Genomic DNA, 25,319 nt, shown 5'->3' with positions numbered 1-25,319 from the left:
CTCGCATGTCGGGCTCAGGTGTGCAAAAATGTTTCACAGCGTGTACTCGAACGCGCATTCAATTCTAGGGATATTGATTGTGGTCCATGGCCCGGATATGCTTCCACGACAGTGAACGCGACCTTTCGTCTTAATATGACATTACACAAGGTGATGGCATCTACTTTGTAGCTTTCTTCAGGTTTCCAGCCCAAAGTATGCGCATTCACATCACGGGGTCTGGATGTCATTATTTTATCATTTGATGCAAATCTCAAATGGCCTTATGCTTACCTTGAACAGGCTTGGGATCACCGTAGTTTTTCTGTCCAGAAGTATCAAAATCTGCAGATGGTTTTTAGTATTGCTCGCGACCGGCGCGACGACTACGCATGATTTACCTGCAGGGTTCCTCGATGCAACACCCGCACGTTTGTTTGCGCCGGGCTCCTTCGTCGAGTCCCGTTGTACTTCGCGTTTGGTGAGTTCGTTGTCGTCGATTTTAGAAGTAGCCTCTGGTGGGAATCTATCCACGGGGTCTGTACCGATGAAATTTTGGGTGGTCATTGTGAGTGAGTGGGTTTATAAAAATGCGGGTTGAGGGCAGTGAAGCACAGGAGAGGTGCAGGTGTTTCTGAGATAGGAGGCAACGCGTTAAGTTCTCTTTTATGCACTTCGTCTGTTGGCGCAAACAACTCCAATCCTGCCATGATCTAAATGTGACGTCAGATGTAACATTGGTTTTCCGAAAAGGAAGATACAATACCAGAATAGGAAAGGAGCTTAGGCCTGACGCGTGGAGTCACAAGATCATGACTTATGGGGTCACAACCATGGGCAAGTACTGTTGCGGCGCTGACGACTTGAACTCGTTCTCCTCATCGCCTGGGATCCCTGCAATATCTTTGCCAGTCCTGCAACGGAAAACAAATGAATCGTGCGCATACGCCAAACCTGTCTTGTGGATCTCGGCAAGTAACACATCAGTTTCATCGAGACACGCGTCTTTTCGGCTCGTCTTGTTCACTGAAAGCTGAATGCCACCTACGATGGTTTTGTTGCCGAGATACCATGCTGCGTGCGGCGCCGGACAACGTCGTAAGCCTGATGAGTCTGCACTGCCGGCGGGATGGCATACACCGTTGACAAGGCCTTCGGCAACATGGGTCATCGTAATGACAACACCAGACAGTGCATGCATGCTATTCGAGTAAATTCAAGAATTCTGACGAGGAAGCCTTACAAGAGGGGAGAGTTACTAAGTATCTAGTACATCGATTGAGTGGGTCGAACGTGCTGCCAGTGGTGGGGCTTCGCGGAAGGGCCTTACATTTCAGTGCCCGCCATTACTCCGCTGTGTCCTGACAATCCGGACCCGACCTACTATCAATCTGCAAGGGGCTGTGACGACCGCTAATGTTTGCGCATACTTAGGCAAGGCATAAACATTAACGATTCCTTCTAGATAAACAGTGCGAGACTATTGTTGGCTCCCCTAGCTAACTACCAGCGCCCATAGGTCGCCGTTTGACGTCTTCGCCACGGCTCACTGCGTCTCAAAATACATCATACTTCTGGTACGTGTGTACTCGGCACATCTCGAACAAGCCAGCTCTCATACCGTCATGCCGCATAACCCTGTAGAACACGGCAGGGCCCCCGACTTTATAAAAGAGGTGACGCTTGGGCAAGCTCATCACACGACCCACCTCTCATCAAATTCCGCAGTTGAATATAAGATCGTCAAAGTAGCACTTTACTATGTCTGCTAATATTGACGTCCCAGTTCTGATCGTAGGTGAAACCATTGTAATCCAGTTGCTATGGCTAACTTCTCTTTCCCATAGGTCGGTGCCGGCCCCACAGGGCTCATACTGGCTCTCACACTTGCCAAAAATGGCGTTCCTGTCAGGATTGTGGAAAAAGATGCCGCTTTCCACGTTGGCCAGCGCGGCGTCGGCGTCCAGGTATCTCCTTTGCTATCCATCGCAGCCGTCAAAATGACTGAAAATCTCCCCTGTCTGTAGCCCCGGACGCTCGAGATATACCAGTTCCTCGGTGCACTTCCCGACGTAAAAGCAAACGGAATCCCTGTTTTGCCCTTCCGCGCGTACAAGATTGGGGGTGGGGATGATTGTGTTAAGACATTTTACATGTCCCCTCCCACAGAGCCAACTCCAGCCATCCCGAACGTACGTCTCTACTCTCTTTCAATATTTCTGTACCTCCACAAGACTTACTTTCTGCTTTTAAAAACAGCCAGATTCATGGCTTTTGGGACAAAATGTGGCACAGCGTATTCTGCGGTCCCATCTGGCTAAGTATAATTGTCATGTCGAGCTCGGCACAACATTACACAGCTTTGAGCAGCATGATGATTCTGTGGTGGCGAAAGTTGTGAGAACGCAGGCTGACGGCGCCGAGATCAGCGAAACTATTCATTGTCACTGGCTTGTGGGTGCCGATGGATCGCACAGTAAGTCATCTGGATAGTGATTGGTTTGAAATTTGAGCGAATCTATATTGTTTCGCATACAGGCACTGTGCGCAAGCAGCTCGGATTAACATTTCATGGCGAGCAGCGGGCAGAGGAGGCTGTTGTCGGCGAAATTGATGTGCAAGGATTGGACGGGAACGTGAGTTCTAGCCTCTAACACCATTAAAATTCTATGCTGATAGTGCTATCTACAAGTTTTTGCACAACTGGGGAGACCCCTCGACGCAAATGTGAGTCAGAGCTTGAGGCGGCACATACCAGTTCACTGATAGGTCATTCACCAGGCTTCTCCTACGTCCCACCGAGACCAAAGACGTCTTCGCGTTCGCTTTCTTAGGGTCTCTTGATTACAAGAAAATTCTGAGCGACCGCGAAGAGTTGGTTGGGACCTTGCGCAAATTCAGCGGCCGAGACGACTTGGTCTTCGGCGAGGTGAAGTCAGTTGGATACTTCCAGTAAGCGGCCGCATACGCTCGTGAAACCGCCCGCTGACCCCAACACAGGCCGCATATACGCATGGTGAATAAGTTCAACGTTGGACGAGTCTTCGTTGCGGGCGGTATGTTGTATTCGAAGCTATCGTTCATTCTGGCCTAATTACGATCTATGCAGATGCGGCGCACGTACACAGTCCGGCAGGCGGACAGGTGAATATGGACTTAAGTCATCAGTGGGCCAAATTGAAGCTAACACGATTTCTAGGGAATGAATTCTAGTATGCAAGATGTTGTATGTATAGCCTCATCCTCACCATTATGATCGCTGACCACGATGCTGCGTCAGTTCAACCTCGGCTGGAAACTTGCACTTGTCGAGAAAGGTCTCGCCTCGCGCACCCTGCTGGAATCTTACACCGATGAGCGGCTTCCTGTCATCGCCGAAATGCTTAAGGTGACGACGGAGCTGCTCAATCGCCGCAGTGCACGCGCACGCGAAGGCGAGCTGGAGGGTGTGAGGACTGAGCGCGCGTACGCGAACGAGGAGAAGATGAAGCAACTCAAGGTCAACTATCGTTGGAGCGCGATCGTGCAGGACGAGCGCAAGCCGTTTGAGGAGAATGCGCCGCTGGATCCGTATGGCATACTCGGAGACGGAGTCGTCAGGGCTGGCGATCGGGCGCCGGATGCTCCTGGGCTCGTGAAAGTCGGCACGGGACAGACTCTCTCGCTCTTTGACATCTTCTCCCCGAGCTACCATACGGTCTTGGTCTTCGCTGGGGACGACACCACTCAGGTTGGCTCTGTCATTGCGGTGCTGAAGAACTATGTCTCGGAGGTCATTCGTTCAGTGGCCATCTATGGGGTGGATACTGCGCAACCCGGCGTTGAAGGCACGGATATGGTTTTGTTGGACAAGGAAGGCCACGCGCGTGCCGGGTATGCCGTGGAGAAAGGTCCGATGACTGTGGTGGTCGTGAGGCCCGACGGTGTAGTTGGAGCAATTGTTTTGGGGGCTGGAGGGGTCCAGAAGTACTTTGAAAAGATTTTCTCGATTACGGCTTAAACAGATCGTCGAAAGTACTTGCAAGCACCAACAGCTGGTTCAGTACGCAGGGACTGCTTCATGTTGACTTGTTGATCATGTAATGGAGTTGTAATGAATACATGAGGGGTATGAATCGCTTGACATTCCGACTTTCACTGGTGGCGACTCGAAGACCCAGAAGCTATCATACGTACCCGCTCGGTACCAGCAGACGTACGTTATCAGCTCCTCATATCACATCTTTCCCACTGAGATAGCAACAGCAACAGCCATACAGGGGTGTCCAGGAGAGCCGATGAACGGAGATCAACATAATTCTTGTTGAATTGGGTGCATGCATGTTTCTCCCAGCCTCTACCGAAGCAACTGCGAGGGTCGTCCACCAGAGTCAACGATCGCAGAAGGGTAGAACTACGATAAGCCAGGAGGAAAGAGTCACTCTTCCCAGGGAATGAGGCACCGCACGGAGGTAGAACACTACTTCGACGAGCCAATTGAACTGGGTGATGAGGAAGAAAAGACTCGGAAAAACCGAACAAAAGTCTTGGGCGGCGCCGCGATCACGAGACTGTGACGGTGTGACCGAACGCGTACATTTTGGCTGGTGACCTCTGCGGTACTCTCGTTTGTTCCAGAGCCGTTCAAGCGACACACCACTGGCACCTCCCGCGGCCCTCCGCTCTGTGTTCAAACCTGAGCGCTGTGTACCTCGTGGAGGGGCATATCCTCTTTGTCGCTTTCTACTATCCTCAGCTCCTTTGTCAACCATTGCAACCGTCGACCTTACTGAAACCTGCTTTTCGTTTTTCATCACCTCTTTCCGCTATATCACAATCAACGGGACGTCTCGCTCCGAAGCCTGGCAGGACGCATGGCGACTAACATCGAGTTAGCCATCTCCTCTGTCCTGCAGCGCGGCGAGCCACTCATCGTCGCAAACGTCCTCGTCTCGTATCTCAAGATTCTCGGCTACATGGCCCCGGACACTCGCGAACTTACCGTGCCCCACGAGGCCCTCGTTGCGTTCGAACATGCACTGGATAAGGAGCCCGTCCTGAGCCTTCGCCATGGGGCATCGCAGACCCAGTGCACGGTCATTCGCCGGCGCATGTACACCGCAGAGATCGCGGAGCTGCGCAAGACGTACTGGAAGGAGCGCCTCGGTATGACGAGTGCGATGCGTTGTACGTGTCCTTCGTGTGGGAGCACTTTGACGTATAGGAGAGACGAGCTGGAAGAGAAATTGGTGGATGCGGTCAGCTCGCAGAGGTTCAGTAAGGATGGTCGTCGTATGTTGTCTTCTGACATACCGCGCATTACCATATTGACCGATGTAAAATGTGTCGTTTCAGGAAAACTGAAGAAGAAGAAAGTCATAAAACGTCGTCAGGACCTGAAGGGCAGCAACCCACCACTGGACCCGTATGGTCCATCTACGAGCGCGTTTGTTCTATCATGACCAACGACATTTATTCAATCTGCAATGTTCATCACACTTTACTCGCTCTATAATTGTCCAATCATGTCTTGATACCACTCGAATCTTGCTACAATGAAAACACGCATTGTTGAAACCATGGAGTAGCGCGTATGCCTTGCTTTGAGGGTTGATCTCTCTGCTAACTTCGCAATACCACAATATTAATGAAGCTCGCTGTTTACCACTCTTTTGTTCCCTAGACCTATTGATGACAGCTACTTCAGCGCCGTCTTAATGGTGATGTATATCGGGGGGACATGTGCCGAAGGGCACATGGGTCGATAGGGCCAGAAGTGAGAGCGTCTATAGTAAACGGTGCGCTATTGCTCTATGCTTGGCACAGTATTCTTATTGCTCTTTCACAGATTCACTGTAGACAACACGGTGAGGACGTTTCGTATAAGACCGGGAACGGGCTGATCGGCCGCCCCCGCTTTTCCACATGTCTCCGAGTCACGGTGGCGAAGCCGAGCGAAGCATCCTTTATGAATGTGGTTCCCAGTCTAAATTTTCCTGTGCATTCGCCTGTCTGATCAAATTCTGCATCGTTTGAGTCATTCTCGTTCCGCGCGTCCGTGTCGTCCTCCTGGATTTCCTCCAGGTCGAATATGGGGCAGGCAGCGTGTCCTCCCTCATGCTCGAGGTGAAGATGTCTATGCCCCCGTGAAATTGCAGATCAAGCGGGTGCGAGCTCTGTGCATCGTACTTTATGACCGGGAACGTTAGCACTAGACAAAATGTGGCGACACCAGACTGGGATGATCTCTACAACGATTGAGTTGTCTCACAGGTAGAAGTCTACGCTGCAGCAAATGTCAGTCTAGCGCGAAGAAGTTTTGCAGGGTGTTAACGCAACGGTCAAGAGACCATCTGGACAGACAACTGACCGAGTATCTCCCCATCCTTAGCTGGCGTCGGGCTAATCAGCATTTTCACAACATCCAGATCTTGATGTGAAGAGGGCAGTGTGGCAGGACCAGTGACCTACCTGCTTGGGAGTCTGTCGGAGCCATCACTAGGAGGAGCTACACGGGTTGACCGGTCGACCTCGCGGCCTTCACGTTGCAATGTTTTGGCGGCGGGCACATTCATAGTGTCCTGTATTTCAATCTGGTGACTATGTCATTATGTGTCTTAGTATCTGCATACACACACAAGGCATGTCTCTAATGTATTATTCCCATTGTTATCGGTTTTACAGAAATCGGAGTCGGGATGCAGAAATGCGCGCTCGCGCTATCAGATATTCTGGTATGTATGGTCGCACCTTTTGTCTACCCCTAAAGGTGAATCTGGTCAGTGACTCTGGCTGAGCGACCCGTGGGGTGGTAGGAGGCCTACATGAGTAACTCACAGCCCGCTGGCACTGCTTCATCATGATATTGCATTTAGTCAGAAGGCGATCCTCGCGCGACGTGCGCTCTTGTTCAACACCGTCTTGGACTTGTCTTATCTCAGTGTGCAGCCGTACTCAGTTCTATTCACGAGTCAATCATGGTTGTAATCCCCTTGAGTAGTCACCACTAGCACTATACTCACCATGTCCGCTGAACTCATAAACTCTTGCCGCCATTACGACTCAGTGGGCGGCGAGGCCAGCATCTCCGTGCATCCCAGAAAGAGGTGAACGTTGTAACACCGTTTTGCTGCATACATGCGCTCAGCTATAGATCGAAGTGCTACCACAAGCCCTCCTGGTTGGATATGAAGTGAGCAGTATTCGTATGCGCGTCCGATTCGGATGTTTAATATCAGAAGACACTAGTCACTAGTACTTGGGATACAGGGCCCGTAAATTGTGGCTGTGAACTCAGACGACATGCCCCGGACAGTGCCCACTATCGCGCAGTCATTTTTAAACAAGTATTGTCTTTCATCTTGGACTCGTGCCACTTCTCGATATCTACATTACGGGCTCAGGAGGCACTGTTCAGGACGTTTCCGAATACCGCCACTAGGAGGATTGAAGCCGCTTTCAATTTCCGGTGGAGCCTGGGCGTTCTCCCTGCCAGAAATGTCAACGGCGATCAGGCTTCGCTGTTGAGGTGCTTGGCCTTGAGGGACATATATCAACTTGTTGGCAGGGCTGCAAGACTCTCACCGCCTTCTCCCTGTCTATTTCCTTACAGCCCAAGGCGACACGAGAAGGGGTGCGAGCAACCTCTATTGATGACCTTGGTAAGTTCAGCGAACATCGCCACATTGGCTCGTCAGCTGAACTCATCCATGCACGACATGCTTGATCGTTGCCACAGGTGGAATGAGCAAGTCGTCTCAGATGTTACCGACCCTTCGTCATGCCCTGCTCCCTATAGAGGTCTGGGAGAGCATGTTCAACCACATCATCGGCGACTTCTACCTCGACCACCGACAAAAGGCGGAGATGCTACGAGCCTGCTCAATGGTCTGTAAGCGATGGAACGCGAGGTGTCGATTTCTTCTCTGGCGACATGTTGTGCTTCTCAGCAAGAAGCATGTCGCTGGTATGGCCAAAATGATCCAGCGCCGGCCTTCACTGAAGGACGTACCGCGGACAGTAACCTTGTGCAATCTGGATATGCTAAGTGCCTTCGCTACGAGGATGGTTAGGAAGCTACCCCAAGTGGAAGAGCTTGAGCTGCTTCCGGACGAAACGCCGAGTACGGTGAAATGGTCCCCTGGTATGTTCAATGCAAACACGGCCGACGTATTCCTGTACCTCTCTGCATTCACATCCGTGACCCGTTTGTCATTGTTCCACGTTCAGTTCCCGTCGCCGGTCATTTTCGCGCGGCTTATATGCGCATTTCCTCGCCTCAGCCATCTCTCGTGCCGATGGGTGCAATTCCTGAACTTTGACAGCCATTCATCCCGTGAGCTACGACTTCACCACAGGCTTCCGGGCGTCAAGTGTCCGACGGGGCTCACTCTCACGCACCTACGGCTAGAGAGCCAGGACATAGATGACGTCGTCGATGTCCTGATTGCGACCACTATAGGAACCACTGTCAAGCATGTTGGATTCCCAGATGGAATCAATACGCTCGACGCTGGCTGCAAACAGCGCTTAGTAGAAGTTGCGGGAGAGTCGCTCTCTAGCATGCACATTGGTAACGTATCATCAACGAGTGGGTGTGAGCTGAGTACTAGCTGGACGCGGGGCCCTGACCTTCCCTACAGGAACTACCTTAAATTTCAAGAGGAGTACAAACCTTCAGGGTCTATCGTTTACGGTTCAGCATGGTGACACTGCAGCGATCGAGTGGTTGTGCAACATACTGTCCGACAGTGTCTCGGAGGACAAGGTGCTGAAACTTAGCAAAGTGATGATCGTCTTCGCCCCATTGCGGGACCGAGGGCTATCGCGCAAAGATATATGGGACGCAGTGCTTAATTTCAACGAAGAGGCGTACCTTCGTCTCGACCGGCTCTTGTCTGGACCCCAATTCGCCAATATCACCACGGTCTGCTTTGAGTTTATTAAAATAGATGAGCTCTTTCCCTCTGTGGATGAATTCTGGGCGGCCCTCTCGGCCAGATTCCCGAGGTTGATCGCGCGAGGAGTGTTTCGGTGGGTCGCGCTGCGTTCTAAATCTTGATAAATCTATTGAGGGTCGTGGATATTCCTGCTACAGACAATCTATCACCATTGCGCACGAGCTGCACGTTCTACACTGATCTTGTCAATTAAAGAGGGTCGAAGAGTATTGACTCGCCTTCAAGTTCGAATGACTATACAGGCGTGCAGTTCATGTTGCAATTGAAGTTGTGACAATGCACTGATAGAGGGGATGACGTACCAAAATGACTGTGCAGAGGCCGTCTTGCCGTCGACCAGAGTTGAATGCTGCGAGGAAGCCTTGGTTACCCTCACTGGGCCGCAGGAGCACGCTGTGGCGCACTGATTTGTGCGCAGACCCAAGTGCTCGAACGAATAAGATCGTCGTGTTTTGTTCGACCATCGCTTCTCTCCTTCCCCTCCCCCGCCTGAATCGCCTTCTTCGTCTCGCTTGCCCGTAAGTATCAAGCTCGTCCCTGAAGCAGAGACGCCATGCGTTCACTGACACTTAGAGACCGCCACCTCCGTCCGCTCGTCCTCCACTATTGCCACTCCGTCTGTACATCACTGTGTGACCGGAAGAGACCTCCCCCGAACTTGCGGTGCCCCCTACCGAACCCAGGCTCGCTCAGTCCGACGAGTGTCTAGCTAGCTAATCAAACACTGCTCGAATGAAGTGGTTCCTATGTAGCGAAAAATGAGCGTCCTCTCATATGTCACCGCCGTACAAGTGGCTCAATGTTCAGCGAGAACACTCACGCTCTATGACGCTTGCAAAAGAATAGCGACCTCGAATATTACCCGAATCCGGCGACGGCTTCAGCAGCAGATGCAGTACCTCAGCGTACACTAAGCTCACGATAGAGAACGCGGCAAAAAGCCATGCAGGAGAATGGACGAGGGGGCTGGCAGTGGCGATGACTACAATGGTAGGCCTATGCCGTATCATCTCCTCTCGATGACTTCGCTGTGGCAAGTGTTTCGGAAAGAAATAGGGTAAGCCAAAAGTGGGAAGACGACGAGTAGAAAATATTTTATCCACAGGAACGAACAGTCCGCCCAACAAGCGTCACAGTGACGAGGGGCAATAGGGACACCCGCCGATATGATTGAGAAGACGGTCGCTTAGACACGAATACAATGGATGATCATAATGGGGTACGTGTCTTGTAAAAAATCTCGACATCTTCTCACGGGCGGGGGCGCAGTGGTGGCGGCCCTGAGTGCGGACGTGAGAAGACAGTCGGGAAGAGCGGGAGAGCGATGGCTGACGATGGATGCTGGTCCCGGGACATCTATGCAACATTCCGCATAGACGTGTAGTGGAGAGAGAATGCGGGAGGTCAGCGAGGAAGTGTGCTCGAAGTGCATCACCGAAGACAACAGACAAATAGCATAGAGGCCTGATGAACATAAAACATAATGTCCCTAGCTTACAGTCTAACTTGTAAACGAGATATCCCTTTGGTGTGGACAGTGCAACAGATATCGCTGCTCCTTCCACGGAGGCAACTGATTGTCCGCCGCCACAGTCCAGCCCTTGCAGCGCAAATGCCCCACGTTGGCCACAACGCGCATGGTATTTGGGAGAGTTGCAGAAGCAAGGAAGCAGCGCATGGAGCTCACGGCAAACACACTCCAGACTTTACCAAACGCAGGATAATAACAGCACGGATCTCCGATATTGTTGCCCACAGCCGTTCATAATGTGGCGTCCATTATTCCTCGATCGCACAAGTGTCTGGATCGCATCAAGGACAAAGTTAAAAAGGAGCTTTCGGTAAAGATGTCACAAAGCAAGTCTGAATATGAGTTATTTTAAGCAGAAAGCAGCAGCCCGTCCAAGTTTACCTGACGAGATGTAGCGATGACAAGTAACAGAGAATAGACGTAGTGCGTGTCGGTGAGGCTCACTGCATCGCCCTGGAGTGATGCGGCCCTCCTCCGCGTGTCGGTGAGGCTCTACGGCACCCACGAGGACAGCAGTGCCGAATCGAGAGCGACTCGGAAGGACGGACGATGGCGCGGCGGAGGCTTTTGTGGGCCTACCTTACCGGTGCACTAGTGATATTAAAACCCCGCAGCCACAGATGAGAAGTGAAAAAGGCGCCCGCGGAAGCGCACATAAAAGCGAGGCCGTTTGTCTCTCATCCGTCCAAACTCGTTCACCCACTTTCATCGTCTCTTGACAGTCGTCGCAATGTCTCAGTATTTTGACTCAACTCCTCTCATGGATGGGAACACTGGAAACCTGCTATCCCCTCTCGATCTGTACGCGCCACCACTTTTACCGACCAACTACCTGCAATTGGCGCTTGAGCCACTCAAGCAAGTCGACGACATACAGTCAAGCCTGTATCCTTATGAGTACACCGACCCTTTGCTGTGGCGACCGGCACCCATGGCTCGATATTCGCAGTCATGCGTAGTGGCCCAACCTGCCCCCACGAGGCCTCATGATAATTATCGTCGCATCCTCGACGTTGAGTGGGAGATCACGGTGAATGCTGTAAACAATCAAGTAATTATGACAGCAGGGTGCCATAATGCAATGGTGAGCTATGACCTCCATATGCATAATTACTTGAATGCTTACCCCTTATAGCGTAAGGATCTTCCAGCATCCTCTACAGCAGTGGACTCGGCTCGTGACAAGATGAGCGCGTCGACATTGCATGGCCCCTACCTCAGCAAGGACAACGGGCAGTCTTTCCAGGAGGACACCCAGCCAGTCCTATTGCCACAGGCCTTTCACCCTCGTCCTCAAGACCAACCTTCAGCCTTACGAGGTTGTCCATCCGAGAGTAATGAGGATTTGAATGCTGCGATGCTGCAGCTGCTTCGAACGTGGCACGAACGATTCTACGCCCTCGACGCCGAGGATCGCGCCGCCGCGCTAACACAAGAGTCTAAGGGCTCTTCTGCGCGTCGCAAGCGGACCAGAGGTCGTCGCGGATCCAGGAAGCAGAAGGGAGTGAAGGGAGTTTGAAGAGAGTTTGGAGACCCATTTTAAAAAATCACAAAATTTGGTCTTTAATGTAATGCTCTTAGCGGCAGGCGGTCAACGTGAGATTATATATTGCGGACTCGTTATTTTCAACACATGTCGAGGGTCGATGGGCACGGAGGAGCGCTGCCAGATCAGCAAGCGCGAGAGTGCATACGGACGCTCGCCGTCATGAGGTACCCGATTCTTGCGAACAAAGGTAAGCCCGAACGGGTGACGATAATGGACGATCGAACGGATGCGCTTTGTGATCAGGGTCGTTTGGGGGCAATGAAGAAATTTGCAGGATTCTCCGAGCAAGAAGTTCTGATCGGCGAGGCCAAGGATCCAGTCGTCCTTTCTCGGGCCTGGGATCGCGCCTGGTAAAATGCGTCCGCCTGGGCCAGGACTGTGCGCCACGCCAGCAGAGAAGTCCAGTCGGAAAAGTCTAGGTCCCTCGAAGCCAGGCAGATTGTCGGCAGATTCTTACCGGCAGAGGTGAATGCAACATGAATTCCGGGGCATTCTTTAGCCAAGGACAATCGATTCGACTTGTCGCGTGTTCACAAGGCTGTACGCACCGCATTCAAGGATGGGGACCGTGGCAGCCTTTCTGCGGAACCTCGCCGCAGAGGCCAGGAGAATCTGAAACAGGAGAATGGAATGTGGCGCGCAGGCGCGCACATGAAAGGCCCGACAAATTTCCTTGTGCACTGCCTGTACCACTGGATCATGTCGGATACCTGTCAGTATCCAACCTCCCAAGGAGCGAGAGCACACAACCCACCATCACCACTCGACTTGTACAGCCCACCACTTCCGTCAGACAGCGCTCTTTGCTTGTTGACCCTCTTGCGCCACTTCCAGCCAGAACATCGCAGGAGCATCTTTGCGTATTCCTTTGACATCGAATGGGACGTCATAGCTAGCAGTTGAATCGCTAACGTCGGTATGCTTGGTCCAGCAGATGTGGCGCGGATTCTCGCATGGAAAGGCGGTACAGTCTCCTGTGCTCTGCCAGTCTGTCTTATCCTCTACCTTGTGTCGACCCTACCGAGGGGGGCGCCAAAATGCATACAACTGAAAAGTAATTTTCCTAGTGAGTGGACAGCTTCACAACACATACGGCGCATACATATGAACGCCAACACCAACCTTACACGCAGTGCGAAAACTTCAAGCCTTGTAGCCGACAAATATCCCTGCATAACACCATACCGCATGTGCAGCGTGCGGAGCTTTCACGCTGTGAGCCCAGACGTGGATCATATAATCAGTGAGTTTCGCGGCAAGCAAGAGGCGATCGCAAGGCTCACCAAAGCTACTATGTATTGAGTGAAAAAAGGCTCGAGACAGTGAGAAGGTACGTGGGCGGCCCGACTCGGATCTACTGCGTCGATCGAACCATCCTTGTGCGATAGGCTATCAAGAACAGCCACATTGCAAGGCCAGTACTTTGAGGCGATAGAATTTTTCGATTGTAAGCCATGATATGATCTAAAGTCAAGGCCTTTTGATATACTTTGGAGGCCTTAGCAATCTGATACGGATCGTGAGTCAGGGCAAATTAGAACGCGTCTGCAACTTACAAGCAGCATGATCAAGGCGATGCACAGCGACGCAATCGACAAGATCTTTCGGGATCAAGAGGGCAAGGAGGGTATACCGGACGTGTCCCTTCGATACTTGTGAGACGGCAGTCTTTTATAGGCCGTCATCGGATTGCCGCGTGCAAGCGGACACCCTCATGAAGTGCACGTGTGCATTTGGGGCGCGCAAGAACATTGCTGACCTGGTAGAATCACCGTCGAGATCCCGCATGCGGAAAGTTGGGCCGAGGACAATGGCATTGCTGCTGAAGGAGACAAAGGGCGTCGAGTCAAGCAAAGTCGTTTGAGCCGTCCGACCACATCGATGCTACGAGCTTCAATGAGCCTTGGAGGCTGTAAACAAGGCTCTTTCACGCATTAAGAGGCGAAGTGGGGCTTGTGAAAAAGAGGAGGCAAGGGCAGAGGCGAAGGAGATATCATCGTGACGCGATGAAGGTTTGCGATAAGCGCCCTAAGCGACCGGCACACGGTGAAGTCCGAAAAAGGCATCGCCGAATCAGTACCGCGTTCAAGTCCTGGTCAAAGTCGACTGGACAGAGGTCATTTGGCACGCGTACCCTGGCTATACTTAGTGTGTATACAGCGAGACCTGTTGAGTTGTTCATATCGATGCACATCTGGCTAAATCTGCCGACATTTATTTTGGACTGTGCTAATGTGGGTCATGTTCATATCACTCTAGTCTCTCAGGCTGTCCGCTGTAGTATTGAAGGTCTAAGGGTTCTTAAAATCTCGTCGGCTTGACACATGTTCTGACCAGGATATGCGGTCGCATCGTGGACCTGAACTCCACCATCGGAAGTACTGACCCAGAAACATTGACTGACGGCGCGAAGCTGCCTCCCTGTTGCCGCTCCTCAGTATGGCGCCATATGTCATTGTCGGGTCCCCTGATCCTGTAATCTCTGTCTAGCAATGTCCATGATGTATTCGTATGAATCAGTGCTAACTGAAAAAGCAGATACATACCTATAATCGCAAAGGTCTGCGCCTTTACAAGATGGGAAGCCGACCGCCAACCTGGTATTAATGCAGTACTATGCCCTGTACAACAGCTTCATTATTGTGTTGCCGGCAATATGCGATGTCAATGCCTGAAGACCGAAGACTCCTGCTGACCATGGATCCCCGTGAGATTTCGAATTGAAGAAGCGGATGTCACACCTTAGGGATTCCTATAAGATGTTCAGTAAGAATTCACGTCTCCTCCAGTCTCTTTGGCATCCGATAGTGACCTCGTCTGTCTACCTCAGTACTGAGCGGGATACCACCTGAAACGAATACATATGCCATCCTATCTCGTTACAGGTGCGAGTAGAGGTATTGGCCTCTCCCTCGTTGTGGAACTGGTGAGTGTTCCGATATCATTCATAAGCCTTGATGACCTGTGGGCAACAACGTATGCTGGTAGTTGCGGAATCCCACGAATTATGTCATTGCCACAGCTCGCAATCCAGCTGGCTCGCAAGGACTGCAAGATTTGTTCAGGGAATATCCTCCAGATCGCCTGTCACTCGTCGCGATGGAGGTTTCCGACAAGGCCAGCGTAGACTCTGCGACGAAAGCGGTGGAAGAGCTGGTTCGAGCTCACAGCGGAGGGCTCGATTGCGTCATCAACAATGCGGCGATCGCGCTACAGGCCTATCGTGGTTTCGAGGATCTGTGGGTCATATCTAAGTTATGATATGAAGTATTTTGGACTCAAATATAGAACTCGCAGCGATTTGGACTTGGCGGAAGAAGAGTTTCGGGTTAACACCCTTGGCCCATTGCGAGTTACTCGAGCATTCCTACCCCTTATCCGCAAGGGCCAGGAAAAGAAGGTCGTCTTGGTGACGTCCGATCAGGCATCTCTAGAGCTCGCACCAGGGCTCCACGGCATTCTGGCATCGTACGCACTCACAAAAGCCGCAATGAATATGTGAGTACCATTTATGCCTAGCTTTAGTTTGACGATCCCAACTATAAGCTTGCAGGATGGGAAGAAAATGGGGAGTTTCGCTCCGCGCGGAGGGTATAACTGTTCTTCTGCTGCATCCAGGTGAGTCTCGGCACACCTCTAGCTCGCTAGATTTGGCGACCTGAGCTTAGCTCGCCAGGCTGGGTTGAAACGGACATGGGAAGCCCGCTTGACAAGTGGATCTACGAGAACGCCCCAAGTCTCGAGTTAATTGCTACAAATACATCTGCCGCTGGATGCGTGCGCGTGATCAGGGATGCCCGGCTCGAGGACACGGTGCGATTTGTTGGAATCGATGGCAAAGAGCTTCCCTGGTAATGAAGTACACGTACATTGCTACTGGAACAAAGTATCAATGCGCATACATTGAGATCTACGAGTTTGAATAGTTTAGAGAGGTTAAGGATCACTTGAAGTTGTCACTGACAGTGCACCATGAGTCAATAGGCTCAGAGATCGACTCACACTTAACTGAATCTGCCGACATCTCTCCTGTATGTGTCAATGCAAGCTATGTCTGCTATTTTGCCCATTGGAGTAGTGTTCAGGACCGAGAAGCGAATATCAAGATAGGTATATAACTTTAGATTGCAAGAATGAAGCGGGGAAAACTCGGGAACAATTGAATAGCATAACGTATCGATGGACAGTCTTCATTTTTAAATAATTTGGAATTACACCGTTCAATACGAGCTATCATTCACTAGACCAGACTCACGATGCCCTCGTACCTCGTTACGGGCGCAGGCAGAGGCATTGGGCTGGGACTTGTCACAAAACTGGTAATTGTCTTTATCAAATTCAGAGTGTGTGGACCAGTGTTGACACGTATGATTGTCCATATCCTTCCCGGACTGTCTGGCAGCTGCAAGACCCACAGAACTTTGTCATAGCCACAGCGCGCAATCTATCCAAGGCACGAGCTCTGCAAGAGTTGGAGGGACGATATGCGCCAAATCGACTCGCACTCGCAGCCCTAGAAGTGACGGATAAAGCGAGTGTTGACCACGCAGTTGGGAAAGCAGAAGAGCTGCTGCGCCCTCATGGAAGCGGACTGGACTGCCTTATAAACAACGCTGGCGTCTCGTTACAAGAGAATGATAGATTCGAAGATATGTGCGCCCTAAGCGAACTATGCCAGTACATAGATTGGGCCCTTACTTCATGATCTTACGTTTACAGAGACCTGGACCAGCTAGTCGAAGAGTTCCGTGTCAACACCGTCTCTCCCTTGCGTGTCTCCCGCGCCTTCCTCCCTCTAATCAGGAGGGGTCAAGATAAGAAAATCGCGTTCATGTCGTCTCGGCAAGCGTCAATTGAGCTCGCGCCGGGCTTTTCTGGAGTGGCAGAACCATATGGGGTCACCAAAGCCGCTTTGAATATGTGCGTGCAGCTGACTCTACAGATAGCCAAATATTCATGCGTGCGCGTGCAGGATCGGTAGAAAATGGGGCGCATCTCTCCGCGCAGAGGGTATCACAGCGGTACTACTTCACCCCGGTGAGCGACCCTTATTTTGTCCTCCGACTGACGTTCAGCAGAGCCCGGACTGACTCGTTCTTCGTTAGGATGGGTGGATACAGACATGGGCGAAACTACAGAGGCATGGATGCGGGTGCATATGCCAGGACTGAAGAGGCTACCTGTGGGAGTATCTGCAGAAGGATGCATTCGTATTATCAAGGAAGCCCGACTCGAAGATGCAGTGCAATTTCTCGGGATTGATGGAAAACCACTCCCCTGGTGATGGAAGCCTCCTGACAGTCACGCAAATTTGTGTATGACCAGCACATTGAAAGACTATTGGGCGCTACGGCAACAGACATATGTCGATCTTGTATTAGGAAGTTCGCCGATGAGTATCAATAAGATTAGACCTAAGACAGAGGTAGCCTCTCGAGTTGAGTGTCTTGTCCTGCCGGTGAAAGGAAGGAGAGAACGCATCGTCTACGGGCATATTTGGTGAGTCAAGCGCCATTGTGTTCTGACACCGAGAAGTGGAAAGCTCCAAGACCTTCGAAAGTTCGTCACTGCCCTTGGGCGCCGCCCTGAGAGCGCACCAGGCTGAAGATTACAAAATTTGGAGAGGCTGCATGCTATATCGAACTTGAACAGCGCCACTCTTGACTCGAAGGACTCAGCCTGCATCGGGCGTCACACGCTCGGATTCACAACCAAGGGTCTGAGTTTGCTCTCTACTCCGCTACTCGTTACTGGACACTTCACCGCGGCACATGGCAGATGCATAACATACCATTCAATCCTGCGGCGAAATCAACAATCCGCGGGTGGAGTCTGACGCTTGAATCGATGATACCCCGTCCAATTCGAAGAGCGAGCCGCGGTCAGTGTCGTACGCGGGGTAATTTAGTAACATAAATTCAGGAAACCGGTTCGTTCGAGGAAGAACACTGACTCCATTGCAATACTCTTTGTATAATTTCATTCGTTCCACATCGAAAAGAAATACGAACATGCCGTCCTATCTCATCACAGGCGCAAGCAGAGGAGTGGGCCTGGCATTTGTCTCTGAGCTGGTAATTTGGTGGTCCGCAATATTCGCTACGTACTGACATCTGTGCGAAACGCGCCTACAGCTCCAGGATCCACAGAGCTTCGTGATTGCCACAGCGCGCAATCCGAACACACAGGGACTACTGGAGTTGTCCAAGGAGTACGCACGGGACCGGCTTGCTCTAGTCCCCATGGATGTTACTAACGCAGAGAGCGTGAACCATGCGGTGACGGAGACGGAAGCGTTGCTGCATTCTGTTGGAGGTGGGCTCGACTATCTTATAAACAACGCGGGAGTAGCACTGCAAGAGCTGAATACGTTCGACAACGTGTGCGTCCAGACTCTCCACTTGATCCTTGCACAGCAACTCGCTTATCATCTTCGACCGCGCAGCGACCTTGACATCTTAGAGCAGGAGTTCCGCGTCAACTCAATCGCCCCGCTGCGCGTCACTCGTGCGTTCCTACCACTGGTCCGCAAGGGTCAAATGAAGAAGGTCGCATTCGTGTCGTCCGACCAGGCGTCGCTTGAGCTTGCGCCGCACTTCGTCGGCCTGGCCGAATCATATTCCCTCACGAAAGTCGCGCTGAACATGTGAGCTTGCTTGGGGTTCCTTCTTACACATGTCTGTGACCGACATGTATATCCAACACAGGCTGGGCCGAAGCTGGGGATCGACCCTTCGCGCGGAGGGCATCACGATGATACTCCTTCATCCGGGTTGGTCCAGCATTCTTTACTCCCGTATCAGTGGGCTCATCTCCAATGGCCAGGCTGGGTGGATACTGACATGGGCGTGACGATCGACACGTACATGCAGGAGCACCAACCGAATATCAAGAAAATTACGCCGCATACATCGGCGGCAGGATGCCTCCGTATGGTTAAGGAGGCTAGACTTGAAGACGGAGTACAGTTTCGGAAATGGGACGGAGGTGTTATACCCTGGTAGTAGTAGCCCGGGCGGCGACCTTGGCGAAAAATGTGACAGGTGCAAATTAGCAGATTACGAGCAGCTGTATAGGAAATAGTGGGACGCTGAGCATTATATTAGTGTGAAAACGGATGTCATGCAACGGCGCGGGTCCCCGGGGCCCGCGTAGGCGCGAATATACAACGCATCTGGACATAATCGTCAATACGACACAGTACATATGCAAATAGCAATGTCCACCTCTCAGACGATGTTATCGTATCCTCCCAAAATACCACGTTCAAGTATAGCACCTCTCGAAATCTCCGTCGCTATCTCTCCTTGCGTACCCCTGGCTATCCACGAATGCATCTAATGCGCAGATCCCGTCCTCGTTTGCACCACAGAAGCGCAGTGGCTGCAACGCATCATTTACCCATATACGGATAAACGTGCCCTCTCTAACCGCATCCACAGCTTCTTGGGCTCCGCTCATGCATTCCAGTCGCTCTGTGACCATCCTCGCCGAGAATGGCACCATGTGGCTTGCGACCCACACGCGCTCCTCTTCCTCCGGAGGCATTCTGTGCGGATCAGGTGCACCGCCTACACCGGCGTCGAACAGTCCGATAGCGGCGTAGGTCGCAACCATCGCGTTCTCGTGTGAGAAATCCACATACATCGCACGCCCGAGTGGAAATGGGCGGGTCGCATTGTGAGTAGTATGGTCTCGCACGGGCGAGTCGGTCAACCGCGCAAGAAGTTCATTCGTGTAGCCCACGCCTTGCACAGGGCCGAGCGTGTTTCCGGGCCTTGCAAGGCATGTTTTCGTCAGCCTTTACAAGCAGATAATGGGAACAACGCACCCCGTCTTATAGTACTTTTTGACATCTTCGTGATACTCAAACGCGCGCCACTCGTCCTCGCTAAACAGATCGCAGAACGGACTTTGGGCATCCAGCGCACTTAAACCTGAGCCCGCTTTGACAATACTCTCGAACGGGCACATAGACATGAGTCCGTACACGTCCTTCATGTCGATGTTCGCACCACGAGCTGCAGCATTCAAGCGGGCAACAATAGGCGGGGCAAATTGCTGCAGCCATGTATCCATCTGCGCTGAGCCGTCATCCGCGTTTGGACAGTCATTGTTCAGCGTGTTGTTCACCTGGGTATGCGAATTAGGGATAAATAATGAGGACAGTGAAGGACGCATTACCTCTTCCGAGAGTACATCATCTGTGACTGGCCTGATACTCTTCTGGCTCGCCGCGGCAAACCCTGCTCAAGTCACCGTCAACTAATGCCTTTGCAAATACATGGCGGGTACTCACCCCTTGTCCAATTTCCCGCACTGTCCACTACCCTCGGCAGATCTGATGCCCTAATAAACAAATCATCCTCGCCACCTACCAATCCTCTATACCGCTCGTACGCGTGCCATCCAGCCTCCCAGCTCTGACTCGCCCCAAGAGGAAGGAGGTCATCTTCGCCAAGCGTATATTTGTAATCCTTGAGGAAATGCATATTCGCGCCTTTGAACTTCTTTGCGGAGGTGAGCTTCTCAACTGCATTGCGATATACAGGTACGTCGAGAAGAGCGGGATAGCGCGCGCCGTGGCGTTGGAGCTGGCAAGGACGCGTGAGGATAGTGGTAACATTCACGAGGATGGACGCATACATACAATGTTGACCTGTGGGCACAGCATGAAGGCATGTGAGTAACGAGTGGCAGCTACGTCAAAAAGAAAGAGCGCTCGAATGTAATGTGAGACACGAGCAAGATGGCATCCGTGTATATGCTTGGTCGAAGTCTCCAATAGCGATTGCGTGCATTATTCATAGACCTCATAAATGCTGTCCTCGATCCTTCACAGATCAAAAATGACCAGCGCATGCATCAAGAGCTATCCATGGGTTGTCCAAGGGAACGAGCCAAGCCGAAAATTCACCCCACACACCATCATCTATGCTCACTTGTGTCCTCACGTTCTCAACCATTTAATCAGCCGAGACACCTCATTGCTCAAGCGCGCACCACAAACAACCCAGAATCCTCGCCAACAACGCGCCGTGACGCAAGAGAATACTCACCTGGTTTATCTTGCATTCTAGAGGGGGAGGTACATACTCTCCTACTGGATAGTACGGCGCGTATGGACCCCATAGCTTCTGCATTTTCTCAGAAAAGCTGTTTTGGCTCGTCTGCACATCGTACTTGTGCGGACTCTTGAATGAAAGAACCGTCCTTATTGTAAAGAAGCCCAGATAATACGCAAAGACAAGAAGGCAGAAGACAGTCCGCCATGAATACTTAGGTATCCACGACGAGAAGTCAGACAGAGACCGGCGAGCAGAGATCCTTCCGCTCTGTTCTGGTGGTTGCGTCCGCGAACCGACGGACGGTAGCGAGAAATTCTTTTCAGGGTCAGTATAGTAGGGAGTAGACATGGCGAGAGGGATGGAAGAGCACATTTCCGGCGAAATATTGCTTCAAGTCACTTATATTGACGATGAAAAGCGGGCGGTTGGAGTGCGGCGAGTGATGTCATGCATCAAATCAATGAGCATGATTGGGACGGCGAACATAGTGATGAGCTCTGTCTTCCCAAAACGTGTCAAAGGGACGGGAAGGGGCAGGAAAGGGCGGGAAGAGGTTGAGGGAACCAGGAGGCAACTTCACAGAGAAGCTGGCGGCGGCGCACTTTCAAGGTGGACTCTTTCCAGAGCCAACGCTCATTTGCGATCACCTGACTATCTTCGCTCCAACATATTTCCAGTCACGACAAAATCCATCTTAGAAGCAGCACACGTTCAAAATACACTGGAAAGTTAATTCAAACATCCTATGACTTCAGCAATTCAACCCTGAGCAGCATCGCGGGCACGCTGCTATCTTTTCCGACTGTGGGATATTGCACTGCTGCAATGTTCCATTCGATCGGTTTCTCGGTGAGGTGGAATTTGAAAGTGGACAACAAGGCCGACAGCACAACCTCTGCATCAGGAAGTATCAGTCGTGCGTTCTAGGAGTCTGAGCGTGCTACTGACTTATTTCCATTTCGGAAAATTTGAATCCACTGAGGACCCTTTAAATAAGCAAGCACGCATCGATAGCTGCCGGACTTACATGCATCCCCGTTTCCCGCCAATGAAGGTCATCCTATCATGCGTATCGTAATTTAGCCTCTGCGCACAAGGAAAAAGAAGAATCGCTGACATGTTTGAGTAGATACCGGGAGTGGGATTCTCTGTGACGGTACTGGGCAGCGGAGAGAGCCAACGTTCAGGTTTCCATTCGCGTGCATCCTCTCCCCAGAGTGTCTTGCTTGCATTACTACCCATAATGCCCACAATGAACAATGTGCCTTTCGGGATGGGAATCTCCTTGATCAAGTGGCCATCTGTACCAACAATTGGCTCAGACAGAGGCAAAACAGTGTCTTGGCATGGCCTGAAAGTATATGAATGGGATCAACAATGAACAAGAGGCTCCTGTGAATACTCACTGGCGGAATATAGTTGGTGCTGGTGGATAGCTGTAAATTGTATACATCGGCAAAATTAGTGGCTAGTCGGCTCGAAGAGCAGGTCAAGGCTTACACTCGTAACGTTTCTCTGCAAATACTGTCCAGAATCGGCAGCTGATCCAACTCGTCGTAAGACAGCCCTTCACCTGCTTCCGCCTCAAGGATCTCCTTGCGCAACTTTTCTTGTACGTCCTGACGCCCTGCTAGGATGTACAAAATACGCGACAGGGCATTCGATGTTGTGTCGACCGCCCCGGTAACAAGCGTGCTACAAAAATTCAGCATTCACATCTATAAGTTGAAAAGGCGATGCACAGTGGACTGACGACATTTGAGCAACAAGTTCCTCGTCAGGTAAACGATCCCCTTCCGACGTCGCCGCATTTGCCTTGACTGCGGACAGTCGTTGCATGCTGAATGCCTCTATCAATTCGAATCTCTATGAAATACGCACTGAAAAGACTCATAATATCCTTTCCTCCTCCGACTTGTTGCAGACTTGCGTCATCACCTTGGCGGATTGCCTCCTTCCTTGCATTGAATATTTCTGATGACCTTTTATTCATAGTATCAACAATGGAAATAACTCTCTGGATTTTGCGATATGGCATCAAGCTTGTTACTGATCTCCTAAACCAGGCAGGGCCAATATTCCCAATCAAGGGAACAAGAGGCACGAACATACTCAGAGGCTGCAAGTTTGGGCTATGAGAAAAAAAAAATGACGAATGATGATGAAAAACACGATCGAAAAAGGTAAATAATGCTTACAACAAGTCTTTCACGGCGTTCCCATACTCGTTCTGCACGTTCTCGGTCAGAGGGTCGAACGAGTACCCCAGTCCACCTTGTCCAATGAGCTCAAGAGAAGTGCGACTCATCCAATTCAGTATGTCGACTTCTTCAGGTCCGTTCTTGACTTGAGTCGAGATGGCATCACGGAGCTTTGTTCGCTGGTGAGCTATACGATGACTTTCGTTGCAGGGAACTCAAGCTTACCCTGTGAGCGACACCATAGAATATAGGAAGTATAGAACGCATGTGGTTAGTGGAGAAGGCCGGGTTCAGCAGCTTTCTCTGCTTGCGATGCGTCTCTCCTGCCCATTTGAAGTCAGTCGACAACAACCAAGTGTAACTTCGAGTCGATTGCACTCACCAATTGTTGAAAGTAAGCCTGGCCCGAATACAAAATTGTTCGTCCTTTACAGGTTATTAGCATCATATATCCTCATAACATCAAGGACGTGTAGATATACATCCTAAATGCAAGAGGCTCTTGGAAAATGTGCTCTTCCTTGAGAATTATAGTTTGAAGCGCTTTCGGATCGGAAACATACAAAACCGGTTGCTACATCAGTGAATTGGTATACCGAAACGCAGCAAGATGGCCAGTACACATACTCCAAAAAGACCGTGCATCCTTGTCACTGACCCGTAATCCAATGCCACGTGCCTCTGGAAATCCATTCCGTCACGAGCATCAAATTGGAGCATGTTTCCTGCAAAACCGATACAAATCAAAATCCATAAATTATCATGAGACCCAGACATACCCGCCCAAAATGAATTCGAAGGAGGGCCGGGAATCTTGTCCAAGATACTCTTGCCTGTCCTACGGCGGAAAAAACGCCATCCTATGAAAGTAACAGTAAGAAGTAAGATCAGAAGCTTGGGATCTGTCCCATTCATGGCTGTTGTGAAAGATACGAGAGACTCGGCGAAGAGGTCAAATCGCTATATACTCTCCTCGATGCATCGCGTAACGAGAATTGACTGAGGCTTCTAAGATGGCCCGTGTCATCAGCTGATATATCAGAGGCGCTGACACCGAGAAGACACAAGCCAGAAGGTCGTCTACTTGATAAGTAACGTGGGAGGGATTTGGCATGTTATGTGAAGAGTTATTGGATTCAGAGTTAGTGCGCGAGTGACGTCTGGAAGCATTTGGAACCCATCAACTCAGATCTGTAGTAATAGATATGTTTCGAGCCAATCAACTGTTCATAAAAAGAAGAGGTTGAATAGACATTCGACGCACATCGTAAGCAACTTCAATGCAACGACTGATGACGGCAGTGATGATATGACATAAGTGCATCAGGCAATGAGGCGATGCGCGCATTCGTCTTTTCGGAATCTTAACATATGCTCAGCCCTGCAGCTCCGTTGCGCTAGTCCTTTATGAGAATAGTCGTATCCAGCGTCTGCGAAAACCCATCAGGTTTTGTATTGAATCTTGACATCATCGCACACCTTCATAGCAAGAATAAGGCAACTTGCCACTGTAGGACATTGCTTTTCTCGCAGTGATGCAAACAGTGCCAGGCTCGCGGGGAGTGAATCAAGTTGACATGCCCGTAGTCATCGGATCTGAACGCCGATTCCTGCAGAACCAGCGCAGAGGTACAACGTAGACGCACCTAGCATGGGGAACAATTTTCATACAAGAGCAATACTCCTATATCATTCCGAACTAACGGATCACGCACCTGCGGAAGTCGACAGATAGACATGCTGTGGCGAGGGTGTGGCTCAGGGCGGGAAATGGACAGTGCGAATAGTACTAGACTAGCCCGGAATGTGCGCATGCAATTACTGTGTTAACAGCGTTCGTGTTACTCAATAAACGAAGTGGGACTAGTAGTCCCGGGCACAAAAACGAAATCGCTATGTCCTTCGCGACGCAAAGGTGCCAACTGGATAGGGTAAGCCTTTCCCTCCATGTGAATCGGGCCATTACCCACTGGCTAAATGGCTGTTTCTTTGTTGTGCCCACTAAGCTTTGAGTGGCTCGGCTCTGAGCAACAGCCGCGGGACGTTGCTCTC

The 25,319-nt window shown here is 51.1% G+C and overlaps 8 protein-coding genes across 8 annotated transcripts; 5 read left to right on the top strand and 3 right to left on the bottom strand.

Moving 5' to 3' along the window:
- Nucleotides 1–205: 205 nt before the first annotated feature.
- On the bottom strand, nt 206–546 carry FIBRA_01780 (uncharacterized protein; the record flags this gene model as incomplete). Its single annotated transcript, XM_012323651.1, has 3 exons — nt 206–219; nt 274–324; nt 381–546. 3 exons carry the CDS (start codon nt 544–546, stop codon nt 206–208), a joined length of 231 nt encoding a protein of 76 aa, XP_012179041.1.
- Nucleotides 547–1,740: 1,194 nt separating this feature from the next.
- Nucleotides 1,741–3,979, top strand: FIBRA_01779 (uncharacterized protein; the record flags this gene model as incomplete). Its single annotated transcript, XM_012323650.1, has 11 exons — nt 1,741–1,773; nt 1,827–1,946; nt 2,007–2,171; nt 2,239–2,455; nt 2,518–2,615; nt 2,672–2,706; nt 2,761–2,931; nt 2,980–3,035; nt 3,089–3,123; nt 3,179–3,205; nt 3,260–3,979. The coding sequence occupies 11 exons, from the start codon at nt 1,741–1,743 to the stop codon at nt 3,977–3,979; spliced, it is 1,677 nt and encodes a 558-aa protein (XP_012179040.1).
- An 853-nt stretch (nt 3,980–4,832) lies between these two features.
- FIBRA_01778 (uncharacterized protein) lies at nt 4,833–9,019 on the top strand (the record flags this gene model as incomplete). Its single annotated transcript, XM_012323649.1, has 5 exons — nt 4,833–5,250; nt 5,314–5,408; nt 7,526–7,619; nt 7,697–8,548; nt 8,601–9,019. The coding sequence occupies 5 exons, from the start codon at nt 4,833–4,835 to the stop codon at nt 9,017–9,019; spliced, it is 1,878 nt and encodes a 625-aa protein (XP_012179039.1).
- A 2,190-nt stretch (nt 9,020–11,209) lies between these two features.
- FIBRA_01777 (uncharacterized protein) lies at nt 11,210–11,968 on the top strand (the record flags this gene model as incomplete). Its single annotated transcript, XM_012323648.1, has 2 exons — nt 11,210–11,533; nt 11,585–11,968. 2 exons carry the CDS (start codon nt 11,210–11,212, stop codon nt 11,966–11,968), a joined length of 708 nt encoding a protein of 235 aa, XP_012179038.1.
- A 2,893-nt stretch (nt 11,969–14,861) lies between these two features.
- FIBRA_01776 (uncharacterized protein) lies at nt 14,862–17,282 on the top strand (the record flags this gene model as incomplete). Its single annotated transcript, XM_012323647.1, has 9 exons — nt 14,862–14,924; nt 14,987–15,237; nt 15,296–15,496; nt 15,552–15,616; nt 15,675–15,811; nt 16,341–16,651; nt 16,718–16,918; nt 16,971–17,035; nt 17,077–17,282. The coding sequence occupies 9 exons, from the start codon at nt 14,862–14,864 to the stop codon at nt 17,280–17,282; spliced, it is 1,500 nt and encodes a 499-aa protein (XP_012179037.1).
- Nucleotides 17,283–18,009: 727 nt separating this feature from the next.
- On the top strand, nt 18,010–19,002 carry FIBRA_01775 (uncharacterized protein; the record flags this gene model as incomplete). Its single annotated transcript, XM_012323646.1, has 5 exons — nt 18,010–18,072; nt 18,133–18,380; nt 18,444–18,644; nt 18,706–18,770; nt 18,824–19,002. 5 exons carry the CDS (start codon nt 18,010–18,012, stop codon nt 19,000–19,002), a joined length of 756 nt encoding a protein of 251 aa, XP_012179036.1.
- Nucleotides 19,003–19,264: 262 nt separating this feature from the next.
- FIBRA_01774 (uncharacterized protein) lies at nt 19,265–21,414 on the bottom strand (the record flags this gene model as incomplete). Its single annotated transcript, XM_012323645.1, has 6 exons — nt 19,265–19,775; nt 19,830–20,131; nt 20,183–20,244; nt 20,298–20,592; nt 20,649–20,657; nt 21,058–21,414. 6 exons carry the CDS (start codon nt 21,412–21,414, stop codon nt 19,265–19,267), a joined length of 1,536 nt encoding a protein of 511 aa, XP_012179035.1.
- Nucleotides 21,415–21,809: 395 nt separating this feature from the next.
- Nucleotides 21,810–24,182, bottom strand: FIBRA_01773 (uncharacterized protein; the record flags this gene model as incomplete). Its single annotated transcript, XM_012323644.1, has 14 exons — nt 21,810–21,961; nt 22,015–22,043; nt 22,094–22,126; nt 22,184–22,417; nt 22,473–22,502; nt 22,567–22,761; nt 22,820–22,886; nt 22,948–23,198; nt 23,265–23,437; nt 23,493–23,590; nt 23,650–23,693; nt 23,750–23,841; nt 23,895–23,992; nt 24,047–24,182. 14 exons carry the CDS (start codon nt 24,180–24,182, stop codon nt 21,810–21,812), a joined length of 1,632 nt encoding a protein of 543 aa, XP_012179034.1.
- Nucleotides 24,183–25,319: the final 1,137 nt, after the last annotated feature.

The sequence above is a fragment of the Fibroporia radiculosa genome (assembly GCF_000313525.1).
Source record: "Fibroporia radiculosa TFFH 294 genomic supercontigs, scaffold911, whole genome shotgun sequence".
NCBI lineage: Eukaryota > Fungi > Basidiomycota > Agaricomycetes > Polyporales > Fibroporiaceae > Fibroporia > Fibroporia radiculosa.
The sequence above is the reverse complement of the archived record's forward strand: the minus strand, read 5'-3'. Positions and strand labels throughout refer to the sequence as shown.